At 49.4% G+C, this 21,187-nt stretch overlaps 1 protein-coding gene across 5 annotated transcripts in view; it reads left to right on the top strand.

Moving 5' to 3' along the window:
* LOC307081036 (pleckstrin homology domain-containing family A member 7-like) overlaps positions 1–21,187 on the top strand; it is a 134,289-nt gene that overhangs the window by 101,984 nt on the left and 11,118 nt on the right. For 4 of the 5 annotated variants that reach the window (XM_079744051.1, XM_079744048.1, XM_079744050.1 and 1 more), the window contains 10 exons: positions 385–438; positions 3,801–3,866; positions 4,074–4,154; positions 7,963–8,112; positions 8,904–9,005; positions 9,254–9,365; positions 14,817–14,923; positions 15,044–15,235; positions 17,093–17,189; positions 18,612–18,700. In XM_079744051.1, coding sequence (XP_079600177.1) covers positions 385–438; positions 3,801–3,866; positions 4,074–4,154; positions 7,963–8,112; positions 8,904–9,005; positions 9,254–9,365; positions 14,817–14,923; positions 15,044–15,235; positions 17,093–17,189; positions 18,612–18,700 — 1,050 coding nt within the window. The remainder of the gene's footprint in view (positions 1–384; positions 439–3,800; positions 3,867–4,073; positions 4,155–7,962; positions 8,113–8,903; positions 9,006–9,253; positions 9,366–14,816; positions 14,924–15,043; positions 15,236–17,092; positions 17,190–18,611; positions 18,701–21,187) is intronic. The other variant, XM_079744049.1, reaches the window with a different exon arrangement.

The following is a 21,187-nucleotide window of genomic DNA, read 5'->3' as shown; positions in this document are numbered from 1 at the left end:
TGCCCTGTTTGAGGACCTCAGCAGTAGATCAGTGTTTCTACTGGTTCCCCTGGTGGGGAACAGCTTGCTGCTTAGCTTCTGTATCTCTGTGTCCACTGTCTCAGTGTGGTGGAATGATGCTACGTCGTGCTCTGTTCGTTCAAAGTGGAGATCGGTGTGTGACCGTCTGTGCCCCTGTGTGACTGAGACAAAGAAAAGGATAAAGAATGAATAATGTAAGAGAATTCAAGAAAGAGCAGCCAGATGAGATCAAAAGAGGAAACAGGAAAGGAGCCAATGTGTGCCTGGGCCTGTGAGCTGATCAACAACCTGGAGCTTATGTAGCCGGTCACAGCCGGTTCTACATGAGTCAATATTTACGCTCTTCTTCCTCCTTTTTGGCAGACTGACGACGCCTACATGCAGCTGAAGAAGGACCTGGAGTATCTGGACCTGAAGGTGGGGGCGTCACTGGACTCACTGATACTTCCTTTTGTTGAGTTCAGTTCAGTTCTTGTCCTGCTCTCTTTCCTTCTTATTTCCCTCTTTCCATCTTTCTGTATCAAACTAATCCAAACACCTGTTATTCCCTGACCACTTCCCGCTCTAACTGAAGCATGTGACTGAGCCGTCTTGGACGGACCGGGCGTGTAGATGGATACCTTCAGTGTGTTCTCTCTGGTCCGTTCTGTAGACTCTTTAGCTTCTAACCCTTCCTTGCTTGGTTTAAGAGGCATTTTGCGTCTGCCGTTTTGTTGACGGCGCCTGTGTGTCTCTCTGGTTTTGACTCCCAGATCAGAGCTCTAGAGCCACTGATCCTGGCAGTTCACAGTGTTCTACTGCACTGCACAGCCGGGCCCCTCAGGCCCCTGACCAACGTAAGCTCTCTGAGAGAACGAGTGAGTGAACGAGTGAGTGTGATCGAGTGAGTGAATGTCTGTTTATGAATGGTACGAGGGTGTGTCGGAAAGGGGAATGTTTGTGTGGCTGTGCAGGTTTGTGTGTCTGTGCTTACGTGTTGCATGTTAACCGCTGTATTCTAGAGGCGTCTGCGTGTGTGTGTGTGTGTATGTGAGTGTACGTGCAGGCCTTGGTAGCTGTAGTTTGTGTGTGTCTAGAGCACCACATGTGTGTGTCTGTGTAATAGACTCCCATCCCAACGCTGCTGTAGCACATTGTCCATGGCTTGACTCTCATCCAACCTTTGACCCTTGGCCCTGACCCTGCTGTGTGACCCCTGACCCTCCCTGTATGCTGGTGACCTGAGGAGCATGGACGGCTCAGCCGTGCATGTGCCTGGCTGTGGCTGGGCCCCTATGGGTCCGAACCAGAGCCTACCGCTTTCAACATCCTGTCTCAAACCATATCCTCCTCAAACAATACCGATCCATGCCTACTGCAGGGCTCCTATCTGGCAGGATGCACACTAATCTGTCTGTAAGAACATACCACAGGGCTCCTATCTGGCAGGATGCTCACTAATCTGTTTATAAGAGCATACTACAGGGCTCCTATCTGGCAGGATGCACCCTAATCTGTCTTTAAGAACATACCACAGGGCTCCTATCTGGCAGGATGCACCCTAATCTGTCTGTAAGAACATACCACAGGGCTCCTATCTGGCAGGATGCACCCTAATCTGTTTTAAAGAACATCCCACAGGGCTCCTATCTGGCAGGAAGCACCCTAATCTGTCTGTAAGAGCATACCACAGGGCTCCTATCTGGCAGGATGCACCCTAATCTGTCTGTAAGAGCATACCACAGGGCTCCTATCTGGCAGGATGCTCCTTATCTGTCTGCAAGAGCATACCACAGGGCTCCTATCTGGCAGGATGCACACTAATCTGTCTTTAAGAAAGCTAATTGTATTTTCCTTTCTATTATTTTTCTACTGTAGCCTCTGCTGTTATGATTTTATGTTAGCACCTGAGAACCCGGTCAGTAGAACCCGGTCAGTAGAACCCTGTAACCCGGTCAGTAGAACCCGGTCAGTAAAAACCCTGTCAGTAGAACCTTATAACCCGGTCAGTAGAACCCGGTCAGTAGAATCCTATAACCCGGTCAGTAGAGCCCGGTCAGTAGAACCCAGTCACTAGAACCCTGTAACCCTGTCAGTAGAGCCCGGTCAGTAGAACCCAGTCACTATAATCCTGTAACCCTGTCAGTAGAGCCCGGTCAGTAGAACCCTTTCAGTAGAACCCAGTCACTAGAACCCTGTAACCCTGTCAGTAGAGCCCGGTCAGTAGAATGATGTAACCCTGTCAGTAGAGCCCGGTCAGTAGAACCCTGTCAGTAGAACCTTATAACCCGGTCAGTAGAACGCTGTCACTAGAAACCTGTAACCCTGTCAGTAGAAACCGGTCATTAGAACCCTATAACCCTGTCAGTAGAACCCAGTCAGTAGAACCCAGTCACTAGAACCCTGTAACCCTGTCAGTAGAGCCCGCTCTGTAGAACCCAGTCACTAGAATCCTGTAACCCTGTCAGTAGAACCCTTTCAGTAGAACCCAGTCACTAGAACCCTGTAACCCTGTCAGTAGAGCCCGGTCAGTAGAACCCAGTCACTAGAACCCTGTAACTCTGTCAGTAGAGCCCGGTCAGTAGAATGATGTAACCCTGTCAGTAGAGCCTGGTCAGTAGAACCCTGTCAGTAGAACCTTATAACCCGGTCAGTAGAACGCTGTCACTAGAAACCTGTAACCCTGTCAGTAGAAACCGGTCAGTAGAACCCAGTCATTAGAACCCTATAACCCTGTCAGTAGAACCCAGTCAGTAGAACCCAGTCAGAAGATCCCTATAACCCTGTCAGTAGAACCCTGTCATTAGAACCCTGTCAGTAGAACCCGGTGAGTAAAACCATATAACCCTGTCAGTAGAACCCTGTCAGTAGAACCCTTTCAGTAGAACACTATAACCCTGTCAGTAGAACCCTGGCAGTAGAACCCTGTCATTATAACCCTGTCAGTGGAACCCTGGCAGTAGAACCCTGTAACCCTGTCAGTGGAACCCTGTCAGTAGAACCATGTAACCCTGTCAGTAGAACCCTTTCAGTAGAACCCTATGACCCTGTCAGTAGAACCAGGACAGTAGACTCTAGAACTCTGAGTAGAACCTGTTGGTAGAACCCTTAAAAACAGAGCTCCCGCCCTGAACTCAGTTTGCATTGTGTTTCCATTCATCCCCTCCAGGAGTCCTCGTGAGGTGGGAGCTTTTCCTGAACAATGCTTTTCCCATGACTTCCATTTACCTTGGTTAAAGAAGCCGAAAAACTTTCCGGGGTGGGGGGGGGGGGGGGGGGGGGGGGGGTTGTTATGAGGAGACAATTATTAGTTTCCCCCAACAAATATTTTAACCATATGTGTCCTCACACGTCCCATTGTGTATTTTGGTTTTATAAATATACAGAAGGTAAAATGACCCCCTAAGTAGACTCCTACCTGACTACTCCCTATATATCTAATCTACTCCTCATAGGGCTTTCTTTTGGAGGATCTATATTGGTAATTGATGTGAATGCATACTTTGACTCCATCCACACTTTCAGTCGAGGATAATGTATACCCACCTCTGAATTTGTGAATGAGTGGATCCATCCAAGTCTGTAGTCCTTGTGGTTTTAAATGGAGCAGATCCTTTATGGGCCTTGTATTGTCGTAGACATCATAGCACGTCGTGCAGCAATACATGTAACATGTACCTCTGCCTGCCTTAGCTGTAAAGAACTATTGATGTATTTGTTCTCCCTCGTGAGTTAGTGTGTGTCTAAGAAGGCCTTTCTCTTGTGACACACATCTAAAGAGCATTGGCCATGATTTGCAGGTGGTTGGAAGCCAGTTTCTGAAGGAGGTTGGGAAACCAGTGAAGGTTGCAGAAAGTGACGTTGATGTAAGTACAACCTGGCCAACACTGTCAGAAGTCTGATAAAGCAGCTTAAAGAAAATCTTGGGGATTTTCGAGCTGGACCCTATTTTCAGATAATTTTGGGTCTCAAGCACTAATGCGGACAACACACACACACGCACACGAAGGAAGCTATGACTTAACCACTTATTGTTAATTAAACACTGACCCGTGAACTGTGTGTGTGTGCAGGTGAAATTGAGTCGATTGTGTGAGCAGGACAAGACGTTGAAGGACTTTGAGAGCAGAATCAGCACCCTAAAGGATGACAAGGTAAGACATTACACACACTTACATGTAATTATTTCAACATCATGTTATTGTACATAGTTTACATCTGCAGTCCCTGCCAGGTCTTACATAAATAAATGTATACATGTACATCAATAAAAAACATTTATGGACAGACAGAACCAGCAGCACCAAGGGAAAGACGTGCAAAAGATTATAGATGTAGAGAAGACTATACACGGCATAAAACCACAGCAGTACACTAGTGGTAGGGGATAAGGTGAGTTAGAGATGGATTTTAGAAAGCAATCATGTATGCGTGCTTACCAGGCTGTAAAAGGTGGATTGTTGCCGGGGTGATGAATAGAGAGTGTTATTGTTTATTCAGTGCTTCTATTGACTGGAGGGTAGATAGGTTGCTATCCCCGACTTGCTAAAGAGGCAGTGAACCCCAAAACAATTCTTGGGAAATTGTCTTATATGATCTTCAACGTATTAATCTGCCATTTTATCACTTACTGAAATAAGTCATTTACAGAAAACAGGAGTGACATCCTGTGTTTCTGCCCACCAATATGTGAACGTTCCTCTGTGCTCTAAAGAAAGGTTTCTATTGGTGAGCTCATGCCTCTGGGTAAACTCTTTAAGGTCGAAGGGACACCGTTGCTTAGTGCTTGAGTGTCGATTCGGAGGCTTAGTGTATGGTTATGCTTCCCTGACACTCATAGTTTAATGCCACATGTGTGATGCATTTAGTTTCACTCATTATAACAATCATTCATAAATAGGAAGGAGACCTTTGGCCTCTAGACCTCAGGCCAAATGCATTTTTTTAGTGTTGGAATGTAAGCTGAAAAGGGAGGTTCACCCTTTAAACACTGTGTGATGTGTGGATCAGGAAGTTGTGATAGAGGCAGCATTGTTGGACAAACCTTGCGGAGTGGATGTTAAGAAGGTTTAATCTAGCTCTGCATACCACTTGTTTTGAGGAGATTCGGATTGTTAAGTCTAGTAATATCCCAAGATATTTAAACAGCTGACACTGAATATATTGACACAATAATGTCTGGATCAGATGACCAGGTCAGGTGCAGGCAAGGGTTAGACAATGAATATACAAGGAGCAGATAAGGGTAAGACATAGAGACAGGTCTTTAAGGAGCAGGTAGGGGTTAAACAGTACAGAGACAGGTCTTTAAGGAGCAGGTAGGGGTTAAACAGTACAGAGACAGGTCATTAAGGAGCAGGTAGGGGTTAGACAGTACAGAGACAGGTCATTAAGGAGCAGGTAGGGGTTAGACAGCATTGAGACAGTTCATTAAGGAGCAGGTAGGGGTTAAACAGAACAGAGACAGGTCATTAAGGAGCAGGTAGGGGTTAGACAGTACAGAGACAGGTCATTAAGGAGCAGGTAGGGGTTAGACAGCATTGAGACAGGTCATTAAGGATCAGGTAGGGGTTAGACAGTACAGAGACAGGTCATTAAGGAGCAGGTAGGGGTTAGACAGCATTGAGACAGTTCATTAAGGAGCAGGTAGGGGTTAAACAGAACAGAGACAGGTCATTAAGGATCAGGTAGGGGTTAGACAGTACAGAGACAGGTCATTAAGGAGCAGGTAGGGGTTAGACAGCATTGAGACAGGTCATTAAGGAGCAGGTAGGGGTTAGACAGTACAGAGATAGGTCATTAAGGAGCAGGTAGGGGTTAGACAGTACAGAAACGGGTCATTAAGGATCAGGTAGGGGTTAAACAGTACAGAGACAGGTCATTAAGGAGCAGGCAGGGGTTAGACAGTACAGAGACGGGTCATTAAGGATCAGGGTTAAACCAGGGGTACTCAATTAGAAAATCAAAAGGTCCACTCACCAAATTTCCATTCTGTCCAGGGTTCGGAACAGTGACGTTGTAATTCAAAAATTAGAACTCCAAACAAAATAGGCAGTAAATCCACAAAGAATATTTGAACTATGCGAAAAGGATGATGTGTTCTGTCCATATCAGTGTGAAAAGTGACACCTTTTTTGTGCCACCAGTTCTTTTAACCTGGGCACAAAAGGTGTGAGGGCCAGGCTGGTGTTAGTGTTCATTAGTGAGTGTACTCCTGTATTTGTTCTTCACCATAGTCATCGTTGAAAAGGCTGACTCACAAGAGTATGTTGAAGGGAACATGGTGAAGGGAACACCTGCTGCAGGGACCAAGTTCGTCAAAAAGGTGGAAGGGTCACAAAGATATTCCTGCAGTGCAAGGTTTTCCTGAAGCTCAATCAGCTCTGATTGAAAAGAAGCAGCACTAGCCCATGGGCAGACCTTCAGGGCTTCAATTGAGAATTCTGTGATATTTTTCACCAGGAATGGATTTTCAATACACAGTAATGTTAAGAAGCTTGACTTTTCAGTTTTGGGAAGTGAAGCAGGCCCTCTTCCTATATGTCACTTTTTAATATTTCCAGTTTCCTTTGGAAAGCACGGATAGCTGACATGAGGATGCACACTGTATTATGTTTGGTCTGGAGCTTCAAATTCAGATAATTGATTTTGGACACTTCTGATTCAACAGAAACGTTTCTAGCTCTTTCCGTAGTGTCCAAAAACACTCCAGTACTTTGCCTTTACTAAGCCACCTGACATTGTTGTGTAGAAGCAAATCATCAAATTCTGCATTAACCTCGGTGGGGAATGAGCGCAGCAAGCGATGCTGCAGAGCAGATGATGCCCTCAAAAATGTACAAGTCTCATTACTGTTGTCATGGTTTCTGAGTACTCCTATCCAAGGCTGGCACACAAATCCATCTGATGAATGATGCAGTGGTATGCTAGGAGGTCAGGGTGAGGAAACTTTAAGCGGGACACTAGTCCCCTCTCTCTCCCAGTCATACTTGGGGCTCATCAGTTGCAATAGAAACAACATGCTTCAGGTCTATCCCTCTGTCTCTCAACATCTCCATCACTGCTTCATAAATGTCATCCCCTCTTGTATGCCCATGAAGGGTTGTGAGGCCTAACACGTCTTCGAAGAATTCCTCCTTCTCTTCATCAAAAAATCGGACAAACACAGAAGTTGGGCATCATCTGTGCTGTGTGTGGATTCATCCAAAGCCAATGAAATGCATTTAGCCCTTTTAGCAGATTTCATTTTGTCCAATAAATCATCAGCAAGGATGTTAGTTTGTCTTACTGTAGTGGAATCAGAGAGGGGTATTTGATTTATTTTTTGTATGATGTCATCTTTCACCTTTCTTTTTTTTTTTTCAAGTTTGGAGCACGCCATGATGTTTTCTAGGTACCGTTCGCAAATCTGACCTTGTTGTTGTATCCATTGATGACCTGTGTGGCACGTAGCCACATATGGGGCCAACGTGGGCCAGTGCCACTATGATTGACAGCTGGCCGACCCTATCAGAAGTGCCCGGCATTAACTTGAAATTCAAGGAACGAAAAAATAGCCCATATTATAATGTCATTGTGTTATCATTATGCTACAAATATTTAGAGAAATGCTCCTTTTTTCATTTTTAATATTCTGCACTTAATTTTGAATGTGTAAAGCTATGTAGGTGTCGGCAGTGTGCGTCCGTTGTGTGCGTCCAAAGTCATTAAGTAGCAGAAAGGGGTTGGACAGTACAGAGTCTTGTCATTAGGAGCCCACAGGGGTTAGACAGTCCAACAACAGGTCATTAAGGACCAGGGGTTAGACATCCTGCTCCAGAAGACCCTAGTCCTATAACATTTGAGAAACAGTATCAAAAAGTGCCCATAAAGGCTTTAGTTGACTAATGGGGAACAGTATTGTCCAGATGTATTGTTGAAGATGTATTGTAATGAGTAGTTGATGTGTGCCCCCCTCAACAGGACCAGCTGGAGCGCGTGCTGGACATGTCCCGCCAGCAGATGGAGCAGTACCAGGAGCAGCCCGGCCATGCCCACAAGATCGCCTACCAGCAGCGTCTGCTGCAGGAAGACCTGGTCACCATCAGGGCCAGCATTTCCCGCCTCTCCACGGTAATGCCTCCTTCATGGGCACAGGCGCTGATGTGTGGGGGTGACTTACAAAGAGAGGCTGTGTCTCAATTCAGGGGACGCATCCTTCGTAGGCTGCATACGAAGGCCGATTGCGTCACTGTGACGCGTCAAGGCTGTCCCATTTCGAAGGCTCCTTCAAATGCGGCCGACAAATGAACCCTTCTTATCCCGGATTTGAAGGATCCTTCGCGGCCAAACATATGTATAAGATTCATTGCGCATTGGATTTTTTCAGAAATGGCGTCGGAGAGAGCGGAAGCGGCAGTTGCAGCAAATTACATATTTAATGACAAAACTATGTAAACATTTTTTTTATATTAAAATAAACTTGGGACTATTGTAACTTTATTGTCAAAGTTCAATGACATTAACACAAGCCATATAACGTTAAACTAATTAACGTTATATTTCATATAATTATTATATAACGGCTCCATATTTCTCCTCCGCCGTCCGGTTTGTACCGCAGCTGTCAGGGTTGCTAGGTGACAGGAGCGGGGCGTCGTCACGCGAGGTAACGGGTGTTAACGGCTTGCTACGCAAACTGGAAATACTCCGTAGGCCAGACCGTCTCATTTAAAGACGTTCGTTCGGCCTTCAGTCCGGCGTTCACGGTCTACGAAGGCCAGACCTGCATAGGCCGCGTCCTTCGAAGGACGCGTCCCCTGAATTGAGACACAGCCAGAGAGTCCGGACCTGTCGATAGGCATGTCTGGAGCCATGTTTACATCTATTGACCCTCTCCTTTTGTGTGTGTGTGCGTGTTACAGGAGATGTCCGGGGCCTGGCAGGAGTACGTGAGTCTGGAGAGTTTGGTGGAGCAGCTGAGGAAGGCCATGCAGGCGCACATGAACCACAGCTCCACCCCCCAGGTAGGGGTTTGGACCACAGCACCACCTGGTGCCTCCCTTCCCCACCAGACTACCTTAGGGAAGACTTTGAAAAGGGACGCAAAAGGTTTAAAGCTTCAGAGCTGGTACACTTCCTTTAAGGTGCTGCGTGTGAGATGATTAGTTTAAAGGTGTTTTATGACAGTGTGGTGTGTGTTCCATGACAGAGTTGTGTGCTTTATAACAGTGTGTTTTGTGTTTTATGACCGTGTGTTGTGTGTTTGCTGCAGCAGGAGAAGACGGAGCTGAAGCGTGAACTGTGGAGGATCGAGGATGTGATGGCCGGACTGAGCAGCAGCAAGACCAACTACAGGATCACCATCCAGTCGGTCCAGAACCCAGGTAGGTCCACCAGAACCCAGGTGGGACCACTAGAACCCAGGTAGGACCACCATCCAGTCTGTCCAGAACCCAGGTAGGACCACCAAAACCCAGGTAGGACCACTAGAACCCAGGTAGGACCACCAGAACCCAGGTAGGACCACTAGAACCCAGGTAGGACCACCATCCAGTCGGTCCAGAACCCAGGTAGGACCACCAGAACCCAGGTGGGACCACTAGAACCCAGGTAGGACCACCATCCAGTCTGTCCAGAACCCAGGTAGGACCACCAAAACCCAGGTAGGACCACTAGAACCCAGGTAGGACCACCAGAACCCAGGTAGGCCCACTAGAACCCAGGTAGGACCACCATCCAGTCGGTCCAGAACCCAGGTAGGACCACTAGAACCCAGGTAGGACCACCAGAACCCAGGTAGGACCACCAGAACCCAGGTAGAACCACCAGAACCCAGGTAGGACCACTAGAACCCAGGTAGGACCACCAGAACCCAGGTAGGACCACTAGAACCCAGGTAGGACCACCAGAACCCAGGTAGGACCACTAGAACCCAGGTAGGACCACTAGAACCCAGGTAGGACCACCAGAACCCAGGTACGACCACCAGAACCCAGGTAGGACCACTAGAACCCAGGTAGGACCACCAGAACCCAGGTAGGACCACCAGAACCCAGGTAGGACAACTAGAACCCAGGTAGGACCACTAGAACCCAGGTAGGACCACCAGAACCCAGGTAGGACCACTAGAACCCAGGTAGGACCACCACCCAGTCTGTCAGAACCCAGGTAGGACCAATAGAACCCAGGTAGGACCACTAGAACCCAGGTAGGACCACCACAACCCAGGTAGGACCACTAGAACCCAGGTAGGACCACCAGAACCCAGGTAGGACCACTAGAACCCAGGTAGGACCACTAGAACCCAGGTAGGACCACCAGAACCCAGGTACGACCACCAGAACCCAGGTAGGACCACTAGAACCCAGGTAGGACCACCACCCAGTCTGTCAGAACCCAGGTAGGACCAATAGAACCCAGGTAGGACCACCAGAACCCAGGTACGACCACCAGAACCCAGGTAGGACCACTAGAACCCAGGTAGGACCACTAGAACCCAAGTACGACCACTAGAACCCAGGTAGGATCACCACCCAGTCTGTCAGAACCCAGGTAGGACCAATAGAACCCAGGTAGGACCACCAGAACCCAGGTAGGACCACCAGAACCCAGGTAGGACCACTAGAACCCAGGTAGGACCACTAGAACCCAGGTAGGACCACCACAACCCAGGTAGGACCACTAGAACCCAGGTAGGACCACCGGAACCCAGGTAGGACCACTAGAACCCAGGTAGGACCACCAGAACCCAGGTAGGACCACCAGAACCCAGGTAGGACCACTAGAACCCAGGTAGGACCACTAGAACCCAGGTAGGACCACCACAACCCAGGTAGGACCACTAGAACCCAGGTAGGACCACCAGAACCCAGGTAGGACCACTAGAACCCAGGTAGGACCACTAGAACTCAGGTAGGACCACTAGAACCCAGGTAGGACCACCACCCAGTCCATCCCCAGGTAGGACCAACAACCGTGGGATCAGGTGGGATTAGGATCAGTTAGGATCAAGTGGATCAGGAAGGATCAGGTAGGATCAGGAAAGATCAGGTGGGATCAGGTAGGAGCCAGTTTAGGTAGGATCAGGTGGGATCAGGTGTGATCAGGTAGGATCAGATAGGATCTGTTAGGATCAATTGGGATCTGGTAGGATCAGGTAGGATCAGATAGGATCCGTTAGGATCAAGTGGGATCTGGTAAACAGGATGTAACCATCAGGATGTTAACAGGATGTAACCATCAGGATGTAAACAGGATGTAACCATCAGGATGTAACCACCAGGATGTAACCATCAGGATGTAACCACGATGTAACCATCAGGATGTAAACAGGATGTAACCATCAGGATGTAACCATCAGAATGTTAACAGGATGTAACCATCAGGATGTAAACAGGTTGTAACCATCAGGATGTAAACAGGATGTAACCATCAGGATGTAAACAGGATGTAACCATCAGGATGTAACCATCAGGATGTAAACAGGATGTAACCATCAGGATGTAACCATCAGGATGTAAACAGGATGTAACCATCAGGATGTAAACAGGATGTAACCATCAGGATGTAAACAGGATGTAACCATCAGGATGTAACCACGATGTAACCATCAGGATGTAAACAGGATGTAACCATCAGGATGTAAACAGGATGTAACCATCAGGATGTAAACAGGATGTAACCATCAGGATGTAACAAGGATGTAACTTCCAGGATGTAACCATCAGGATGTAACCATCAGAATGTTGTGGCAACCCGGTCCCTAAGTGTCTGGTCTCACGGCAAGTACCACGCTCTGGAGTCAGGTTCAAGCCGTAGTCGGCATTTATTCACAGAAGTTAGATCAAGGCAAGAACGATAAGGTTGAGCTAGGGTCTCCGTGAGCCTCGTAGTCTCTGGGGCCTCCGTGGTCGCCTTCGTGTCGATCTCACTCCCTTTCTGCCGGAGTCAGTCCTCCACTCTCTTTTGAGAGGTCTGCCCGCACGTGTCCTCCCTCCGGCCAGGTGTCCCTCATCAGAATGATGGGGGTGAGGGGTGTGTTGCTCTCTGCCGCCGGCTAGTGGATGGCGGCGGTACACGCCCTCCACCACTAGCCCGCGGACCCTCCATGAGGCCGTCCATCTGGGGGTGGTACACTGACGTCCGGAGCTGCTTGACCTGGAGGAGGCTAAGCAGTTCCTTCATCACACGGGACATAAAAAATGAACCCTGGTCTGTCAGGACCTCCCTGGCTATCCCCACCCGGCTAAACAGAAGCATGAGCTCCTTGGCTACTGCCTTAGCTGTGGCCGCGCGTAGGGGTAGGGCTTCTGGGTACCTGGTGGCGTAGTCCACCAGCACCAGGATGTACCGGTGTCCCCGGCTGGTTTTGGGGAGGGGCCCCACGATGACGAGGGCTATCCGGTCGAACGTGGTCTCTATGATGGGCATGGGAATAAGGGGGTTTCTGGCCGTGGCTCGAGGGGCTGCCCGCTGACACTCGGGACACGCCTGGCAGTGCCGTTCTACGTCCCTTTTTACCCCTGGCCAGTAAAAGCTCACTAAGACCCAGTCCCTGGTTTTGTCCATGCCCAGATGAGCTCCCAGGAGGTGTGTGTGGGCCATAAAGAGCACCTTGCTGACGTACGGTCGCGGTACCACTAATTGTTCCGTCACCTCCCCCTCCTCTTCCACTACCCTGTAGAGCAGCCCCCCCCCGGTGCTAAAATGTGGGTGCGGTAAGCAACTCACCGAGTCCCGGGTTTGTCCGTCGTGGGCGAGCACGTGGCTCCAGGCATGCTTTAGGGCGTCTTCCTGCAGTTGAGCGCTGGCGAACTGTCCCGGCCGAGTAGTACCTCCCCCTCTTGCCGGGAAGAAGTCCGAGAACTCGGTGAGGGGAGAACTATCGGACGGGTCGTTCCGCTCGGACGCCGTTACGGTGTCCGTGGTGCCGAGGGGAGGCCCCTGCGATCCGGACCGGGCGGACCCCCCTTCCGTGCGGATCGGGGAACCCAGTGGTGAGGGTCCGTTTCCCTCGGAGCCCTGATCCTCAGCCGTTTTCTCCCCCGGGGTCGCCGGGATCCGCGTAGCCCCGTAGGCTGGTCGAGCCCTCCTCCCCCCCACCCGCAGGGGAAGCTCTCTCCGAGGCCGGGATCCCCGCTCCGGGTTCCACAGCCGATCAAAGATCGGGCAATCCCTCCCAATCAGGAGCGGTACCGGGAGGTGGGGGACGATCCCCGCCCGAGCAGTGAAACCCCCGTAGGGGGTCCGGACGACCACATGGCAGGTCCGTAGGTACGGGTGTCCCCGTGGACGCAGGCGACCTCCATCGGTCACCCCTCCTTTCCCCCCGCCAGGTCGGGACGGAGAAGGGTTACCACGCTGCCCGTGTCCAGGAGAGCCTGCGTGTCCTCGTTCATGACCCGCGCGGGTATTGTCGGGGCCCCGGCCATCCCCTGCGCCCAACAGGTGGTCAGCATGCAGGGTCGTCGCGTCCCCTCGCCCGCGTATGCCGACGGTATTGGTACATCCCGGTCTCCGGGGCCGGTCTGGCCGCAGGTGTAGCACCGCCTCCCCTCGCGGTCCTCCTGGGTCACGATCGGCGGCTCCGGTGTGGGGTTCTGGGGCGGGGTCATGGGTCCCCGTCGGGCTCGGCGGGTCTCTGTAGGTCGCGGGTTGGTCCAGGGGCTGGCACTCAGCTGCTGGGCCACCTGCCAGTTCTCCAGCTGCCGGATCAGGTCATCCACTGTATCGAGGTGGTGGTGGGCCAGGATCCTCCGCGCGTCCGGCAGGAGCTGGCGAATGGTATTGTCTATGAGGACCCGATCCAGCCGGCTGGGCCACTCGCCTGTCGCCAGCCACCTTCTCACCAGGCGGCCATGCTGGGCGATCTGTGCCCGTACCGCACCCCAGATGTCGAATCGCCAATCGTGGAAGCGTTGGGCCCTGGCCGCGAGGTTGTGCCCGTAGTAGGCCAGTATAGCCTGCTTGAGCGCGGGGTACTGGCCGGCGGTCTCGGCCGAGAGGTCCTGGCTCGCCTGCTGGGCGGGTCTGGTGAGGAAGAGCGACAGGATGTGGGCCCACTGACCCTCCGGCCAGCTCTCTCCGGGCGGTCCGTTCGAACATCTCCAGGTAGGCCTCCACGTCGTCATCTGGGCCGAGCTTGGTGAGCCGACTGGTCGGGGCGGCGGTCGGGGAGTCGCGGACGGCGTGCTGGGTGAGTCGGAGCACCGCCTCGTGGAGCAGGGCAAGACTCTCCATGGTATCCCGCTGTGCCGCGGCGGCCCGCGCCTGGAGCTGCTGCTGGCGCTGGGCGTCGTCGGTTCCGTCGGGGTGCTGCATGCTGTGAGCGGGTACTTCACCGTGAGTTGTAGCGGGTTCCAAGTGCCTGCATTCTCCACCATATGTGGCAACCCGGTCCCTAAGTGTCTGGTCTCACGGCAAGTACCACGCTCTGGAGTCAGGTTTAAGCCGTAGTCGGCATTTATTCACAGAAGTTAGATCAAGGCAAGAACGATAAGGTTGAGCTAGGGTCTCCGTGAGCCTCGTAGTCTCTGGGGCCTCCCTGGTTGCCTTCTTGTCGATCTCACTCCCTCTCTGCCTTGGAGTCAGTCCTCCGCTCTCTTTTGAGAGGTCTGCCCGCATGTGTTCTCCCTCTGGCCAGGTGTCCCTCATCAGGCTGATGGGGGTGAGGGGTGTGTTGCTCTCTGCCGCCGGCTAGTGGATGGCGGCGGTACACGCCCTCCACCACTAGCCCCCGGAACCTCCTGGTGGGGAGCGGGTTGCCACAATGTAAACAGGATGTAAACAGGATGTAACCATCAGGATGTAAACATCATCCTCCCCCTTTGTTCCAGAGAGGAAGCTGGTGCCCTCCCTGTCTGAAGGAGTGTTGATCAAGCCTCCCTCCTGCTCCTCCCCCCCGGGCCTTCTCTCTCTCCCCCACGGCGCTGCAGAGCACTGGGTCAGTAACCCCCCCAGCGACCTCACCTCATAGTGACGTGTTCTTAACTCAAGTGTTCTCAAAGAGGGGATGTGAAGTGTTCTACAGAGTGTAAAGGTCCTCGCTGTGCGGCCCCCCCAGGTGGAGGACGGCGCCCCGCCCCGCCCCCCCCTGCCCAGCCTCTACGACTACGAGGACACCCCGCCCGCGGTGCCCCCCCTCCCCAGGGAGGCGGTGGTCCGCCACACGTCGGTCCGCGGGCTGAAGAGGCAGTCGGACGAGAGGAAGCGGGACCGGGAGAGCGGGCAGTACCCCCTCAACGGGGACTGTAAGGTAACCTGGGGGTCCTCACGGGGACTGTAAGGTAACCTGGGGGTCCTCAACGGGGACTGTAAGGTAACCTGGGGGTCCTCAACGGGGACTGTAAGGTAACCTGGGGGTCCTCAACGGGGACTGTAAGGTAACCTGGGGGTCCTCAACGGGGACTGTAAGGTAACCTGGGGGTCCTCAACGGGGACTGTAAGGTAACCTGGGGGTCCTCAACGGGGACTGTAAGGTAACCTGGGGGTCCTCAACGGGGACTGTAAGGTAACCTGGGGTTCCTCAACGGGGACTGTAAGGTAACCTGGGGGTCCTCAACGGGGACTGTAAGGTAACCTGGGGGTCCTCAACGGGGACTGTAAGGTAACCTGGGGGTCCTCAACGGGGACTGTAAGGTAACCTGGGGGTCCTCAACGGGGACTGTAAGGTAACCTGGGGGTCCTCAACGGGGACTGTAAGGTAACCTGGGGGTCCTCAACGGGGACTGTAAGGTAACCTGGGGGTCCTCAACGGGGACTGTAAGGTAACCTGGGGGTCCTCAACGGGGACTGTAAGGTAACCTGGGGTCCGGGGGGTCCTCAACGGGGACTGTAAGGTAACCTGGGGGTCCTGGTAAGGTAAACTAGGGGTCCCTCTGGCACTCTTTTTATTCATGAAAGTAGTTACTGTTATGGAAACTATCACAATCTCTACTTGGTCTCAGTCCTAATCAAAATTAGCCCTCCTGTTTGTTCCATTACAGAAACATTGAATTTCTTAACTAATTCATATTTTTAATTATAGTAGTATTCACATTTTCTTGACCCAGAGTGTTTAAAGAAGGCGATACATTCCTAATTCACGGATGTCTCTGCTCTGATTGGCAGCTGTTTCGTCCACTGCTCTCTGATGAACAGCGCAGGCTTCCTACTGCAACAAATATTTCAAATACCATTTTAATCGTGTGCTTTAGACCAAAGGCCTTGACTACAGTGAGGCAGTAGTGAAGCAGCAGTTCATTCATTTAAGATTACAAGGAAGAAAATGGTGGGTTTACGTCTGATGGCCAGGACCCCTGATGCCCCCCATAGGGGTGGGTACCCGATCTGCCCCCTCCTCCCCAGACTCCAAACTCAAGCGGCTTGCCAGGTTGAAGAAACTGAACATACACAAGTGAAACGAGACCAGCGCAATATTAAATCGTGCTGGGCTCAATTATTCTATTTTGAAAAAGACAAGCGGCAACGTCAGAAAGTCAAAAACTGTAAGTTGATCAGCTAATGTAGACTATTGAAATGTATTTATGCTTGGCTACATAAATGTTAGCTCAATGCTTAACTGTTTAGGGGCAAATCTGCCTCCTAGGCATTTGCCTTGAAGACCTTCTATCTCCGTCTGTCAAAGACAACTGGGACTTTTGCCCGTGTCTTAGCACATGGAGCTACGCTTGACCACTGGTTCAACTTGGCAATAGGAGGGGTTTTAGGTATAATCTAGTAGCCTCAGTCCATCCAGTTTGTTTACCTGCTATGATGGCTGCAGCACGCTGTGTTTGTGTGACAATTTGTTTAATGTCTGGCAACCGGGCAGTGGGAGGAGCGAACTCAGAGAATATCCAATCACACGGCCCAGAACATAAAGCAACGTAAAGTGTTCTGACCTGGAATTCATCCTTCAGAGAAGAACATACTGGCTGTAGCCTTGTGATTGGAGAAGCCAGTATTGCATCTTGGCATGTTTCCTTAATCTCTGATGATCACCATGGTGCCTTTAGGGTTTCATGAATTCTCTCCTATGAAAGCCCCTCCCCTTTACCCGAGGGATGCTGAGTGTTGCCCTCCTGCTGTGGCTCTCAGGGTGCGGTCCTGTTGGTTTGCTGCTTGGTTGCAGGTTGAATTGCGGTCGTATTTGAGTGAACCAGAGCTCCCAGTGATGGGCCGCAGCAGCGCTGGGTCGGACCCGGACACCCCCTCCTCCTCAGACAAGGGTACCAAGTCATTCACCACTTCATAGAGTTTAAACACCTATTATGTACATCACTCACCACTTCATAGAGTATAAACACCTTTTAATGTACCGCATTCACCACTTCATAGAGTATAAACACCTATTAATGTACATCATTCACCACTTCATAGAGTATAAACACCTATTAATGTACATCACTCACCACTTCATAGAGTATAAACACCTTTTAATGTACCGCATTCACCACTTCATAGAGTTTAAACACCTATTAATGTACATCACTCACCACTTCATAGAGTATAAACACCTATTAATGTACATCACTCACCACTTCATAGAGTATAAACACCTATTAAAGTACATCACTCACCACTTCATAGAGTATAAACACCTATTAATGTACATCACTTACCACTTCATAGAGTATAAACACCTTTTAATGTACATCATTCACCACTTCATAGAGTATAAACACCTTTTAATGTACCGCATTCACCACTTCATAGAGTATAAACACCTATTAATGTACATCACTCACCACTTCATAGAGTATAAACACCTTTTAATGTACATCATTCACCACTTCATAGAGTATAAACACCTATTAATGTACATCATTCACCACTTCATAGAGTATAAACACTTATTAATGTACATCATTCACCACTTCATAGAGTATAAGCACCTTTTAATGTACATCATTCACCACTTCATAGAGTATAAACACCTTTTAATGTACTGCATTCACCACTTCATAGAGTATAAACACCTATTAATGTACATCACTCACCACTTCATAGAGTATAAACACCTTTTAATGTACCGCATTCACCACTTCATAGAGTATAAACACCTTTTAATGTACATCATTCACCACTTCATAGAGTATAAACACCTATTAATGTACATCATTCACCACTTCATAGAGTATAAACACCTATTAATGTACATCACTCACCACTTCATAGAGTATAAACACCTTTTAATGTACATAATTCACCACTTCATAGAGTATAAACACCTATTAATGTACATCACTCACCACTTCATAGAGTATAAACACCTATTAATGTACATCATTCACCACTTCATAGAGTATAAACACCTATTAATGTACCGCATTCACCACTTCATAGAGTATAAACACCTATTAATGTACATCATTCACCACTTCATAGAGTATAAACACCTATTAATGTACAACATTCACCACTATTTAGAGTATTAACACCTATAAATGTACAACATTCACCACTAAATAGAGTGTTAACATCTATCAATGTGCAAAATTCAACATGTTGGTAAAAAAATTGATAAGATCGTCAGTCAAAATGAAAATAATCCTTAAAGCTCTTATATTATCCGTTGATAGTTACTTATCTATACTTTAAATTCATGAAGTTGTGTCTCAGTCTGGTCCAACATTTCCTGGCTGTTACAGGTCTGTTCTCCTGTGGGCTGAACCAGTCCACCTCCATCTCCTCTTACGTCACTCTGAGGAGAGGACCTGGAGGAAGCCAGGCAGCCAGGGTGAGTCATGTTCTCACTAACGGGCTAAATGTAAAACGAGAGTTACGTATGTAACTACGGCTCTATGAATTCCGGATGACTACCAGAAGCAGTGCTTTAGCACAGGATGTATCCCACTCGTGCAAGAGCAGGTCGAATGGGTATTGATAATATAGTAGTATTGTAGTGTGTTCACCAACGCAAAAATGCCCCCGTCCCCGAAGTTTGTCCCTTCAGAATCTTCTCGCCCAGATTGTGGGCGAAAAGATTCTGCTGCCGCAACACAGCGTGGAGAGCAGCGACATTGGAGCAGGTCACCCACATATATCCTCTAGAGCAGTGTTTCTCAAACTTTTTCAGACCAAGGACCACTTGACCCATAAAAAACACTCAAGGACCACCTAACTCAAAATAGCCCCAAAACAATATGCCAACTTCAGTTCACAAATTACATTAAAAAATGAAAGTTTTACCAAAGATACAGGCACTTTATTTTTTGTCACACAGCTTGTACAGTGACATTCTTTGTATTTAACCCATCCCTCAAGGAAGCAATATCTTACTTAATGAGAAGAATGGTTCTGCTTTTTTTTCTGGGCCATGAGTGAAGCAATGTCTGGCTCCAAACTGGACAGTTTAAGTCTCATATCATAGTCCACATAAATCCGGTTGCGCTGCTTTGTTTTCAGACAAAGCAGCAAGGGAGGAAAATCCAACTTTTATAGGTGCCCGCACGTGTTATAGGTAGTTGGAAACGGCATCAACAATTTCAGAGCAGAGTTAGCCAGCTCAGGGTGCTCAGGCTGGATGTGGAGCCAAAAGTGGGTCAATCCTCTCTCCCTGAAAGTTGTTCACAGTGTCCCATCTGATGCAATGTCCACAAGGTTGTCGACCTCTTTTGGTGAAGGTTTGGAACTGACTTGCTCAATGTGCGTTTTGTCCCCAAATGGATTTCTGATCCACTCAAAGCTTGTGTCTAATTCTGGGAACTATATTCCCAGCTGCGAGTGGAGGTCTTGCAGATGTTGCTTGAAGGATGCAATTGTGCTCCTATCCGTGTCTTCTCCAGCAGTGAGGAAAAGATCAGCAAGTGTGGGAAAACTGTTGAATTCTCCGCGATCGAGACGACCACGCCATAATTCCATTTTCATGCGCGTGGCTTTAATTTTGTCTTGGACATTGAAGATGGTGACGGTCTTCCCATGCAGCGCCACATTTATGATCAAGTATTGAGAGCGCTGAAAACATCAGGCAAGTATGCCAACTTTGCGAGCCACTGGAAATCATGCATTCTGTCATACAGTTCATCGCTGTGGTGCATTAATAACATTACCTCGTCTCGCAGTTCAAAGAGACGGGTGAGAACTTTGCCACGCGACAGCCAGCGAACTTCAGTGTGGAACAGGAGTTTTGTGTGTTCGCTCCACATTTCTTCACACAGAGCTTTAAAAAGACGTGTGTTAAGTGCTTTACCTTTGATCTTGTTGACTATTTTCACAGATTCGTCCAGTACTGATTTTAGGCACTGCAGCATTTTTTTCACAGCCAGTTGTTCTCTGTGGATGCAACAGTGTGTTGCTGCTGCAGACGGCGCAACTGCGTTAACGCGCACCACAAGTCCTTTATGCTTTCCTGTCAATGCAGTTGCACCGTCGGTGCAAATGCCGACACATCTTGACCAGTCCAGATTATTCGTCATAATGAAATCATTGAGTGAGTGAAAAACTGCTTCACCTGTGGTGTGGGTCGGCAGGAAACGGCAGAAGAGAAACTCATCATGCACTTCACCGGCATAAATGTATCTCACAAAACACAGCAGATTTGCCTCGTTCCCAATGTCGGTGGATTCATCCAGCTGTAGTGAGAAGAACTGGCTTTGGCGCCAACGTGTCACCAGCTGATCTTCCACGCTTTCAGCCGCTGGACGGTGTCATTGGAAAGAGGAATCCTGTTAATTTCGTCGCTGGCTTTTCCCCCAAACAATATGTTAGTCATCACCTTTGCAGCTGGTTTAACTAAATTTTCACCTATTGAATGAGGTTTTCCAGCTTTAGCGATCAAGTGCGATACCTTGTATGAAGCCTCAGCAGCCTTAGCATTTTCTCCGGGTGCAAAAAACTGTGCAGCCTCTCATATGCTGCGTGAGTTTGTCGCATTTCCGTTCAAAAAATCCAGTAGGTTTCCCCATGTTCTCCTTGTGTTTCGTTTCCATGTGTCGCTTCAACTTTGCAGGTTTCGTTCCCTCGTTAGCTTACGTTTCATAGCACAACACACAGTGTGGTTTAGGATCCTCCTCGTCGCCAGTCCAAAAAAACCAAAACTGTATGTAGTCGCTGTGGTACCTCCGTTTCACCTTAGCGGTGGACTTTTCACGTTCATGACGAGCTGGCGGCGGGATCTGCTTGGCGACGTTGCGGGCGTTGGACCAACATCCTGGGACTCAACAACTTTTCCTGTCGAGTCGGAATCTTCATCTGCTTTTCCTTTGCATGACCCGGTCCTAATCCA

The sequence above is a fragment of the Pollachius pollachius genome, assembly GCF_949987615.1.
Source record: "Pollachius pollachius genome assembly, chromosome: 9".
Classification (NCBI taxonomy): domain Eukaryota; kingdom Metazoa; phylum Chordata; class Actinopteri; order Gadiformes; family Gadidae; genus Pollachius; species Pollachius pollachius.
Note: the sequence above shows the minus strand (reverse complement) of the source record. Positions and strands in the feature narration are given on the sequence as shown.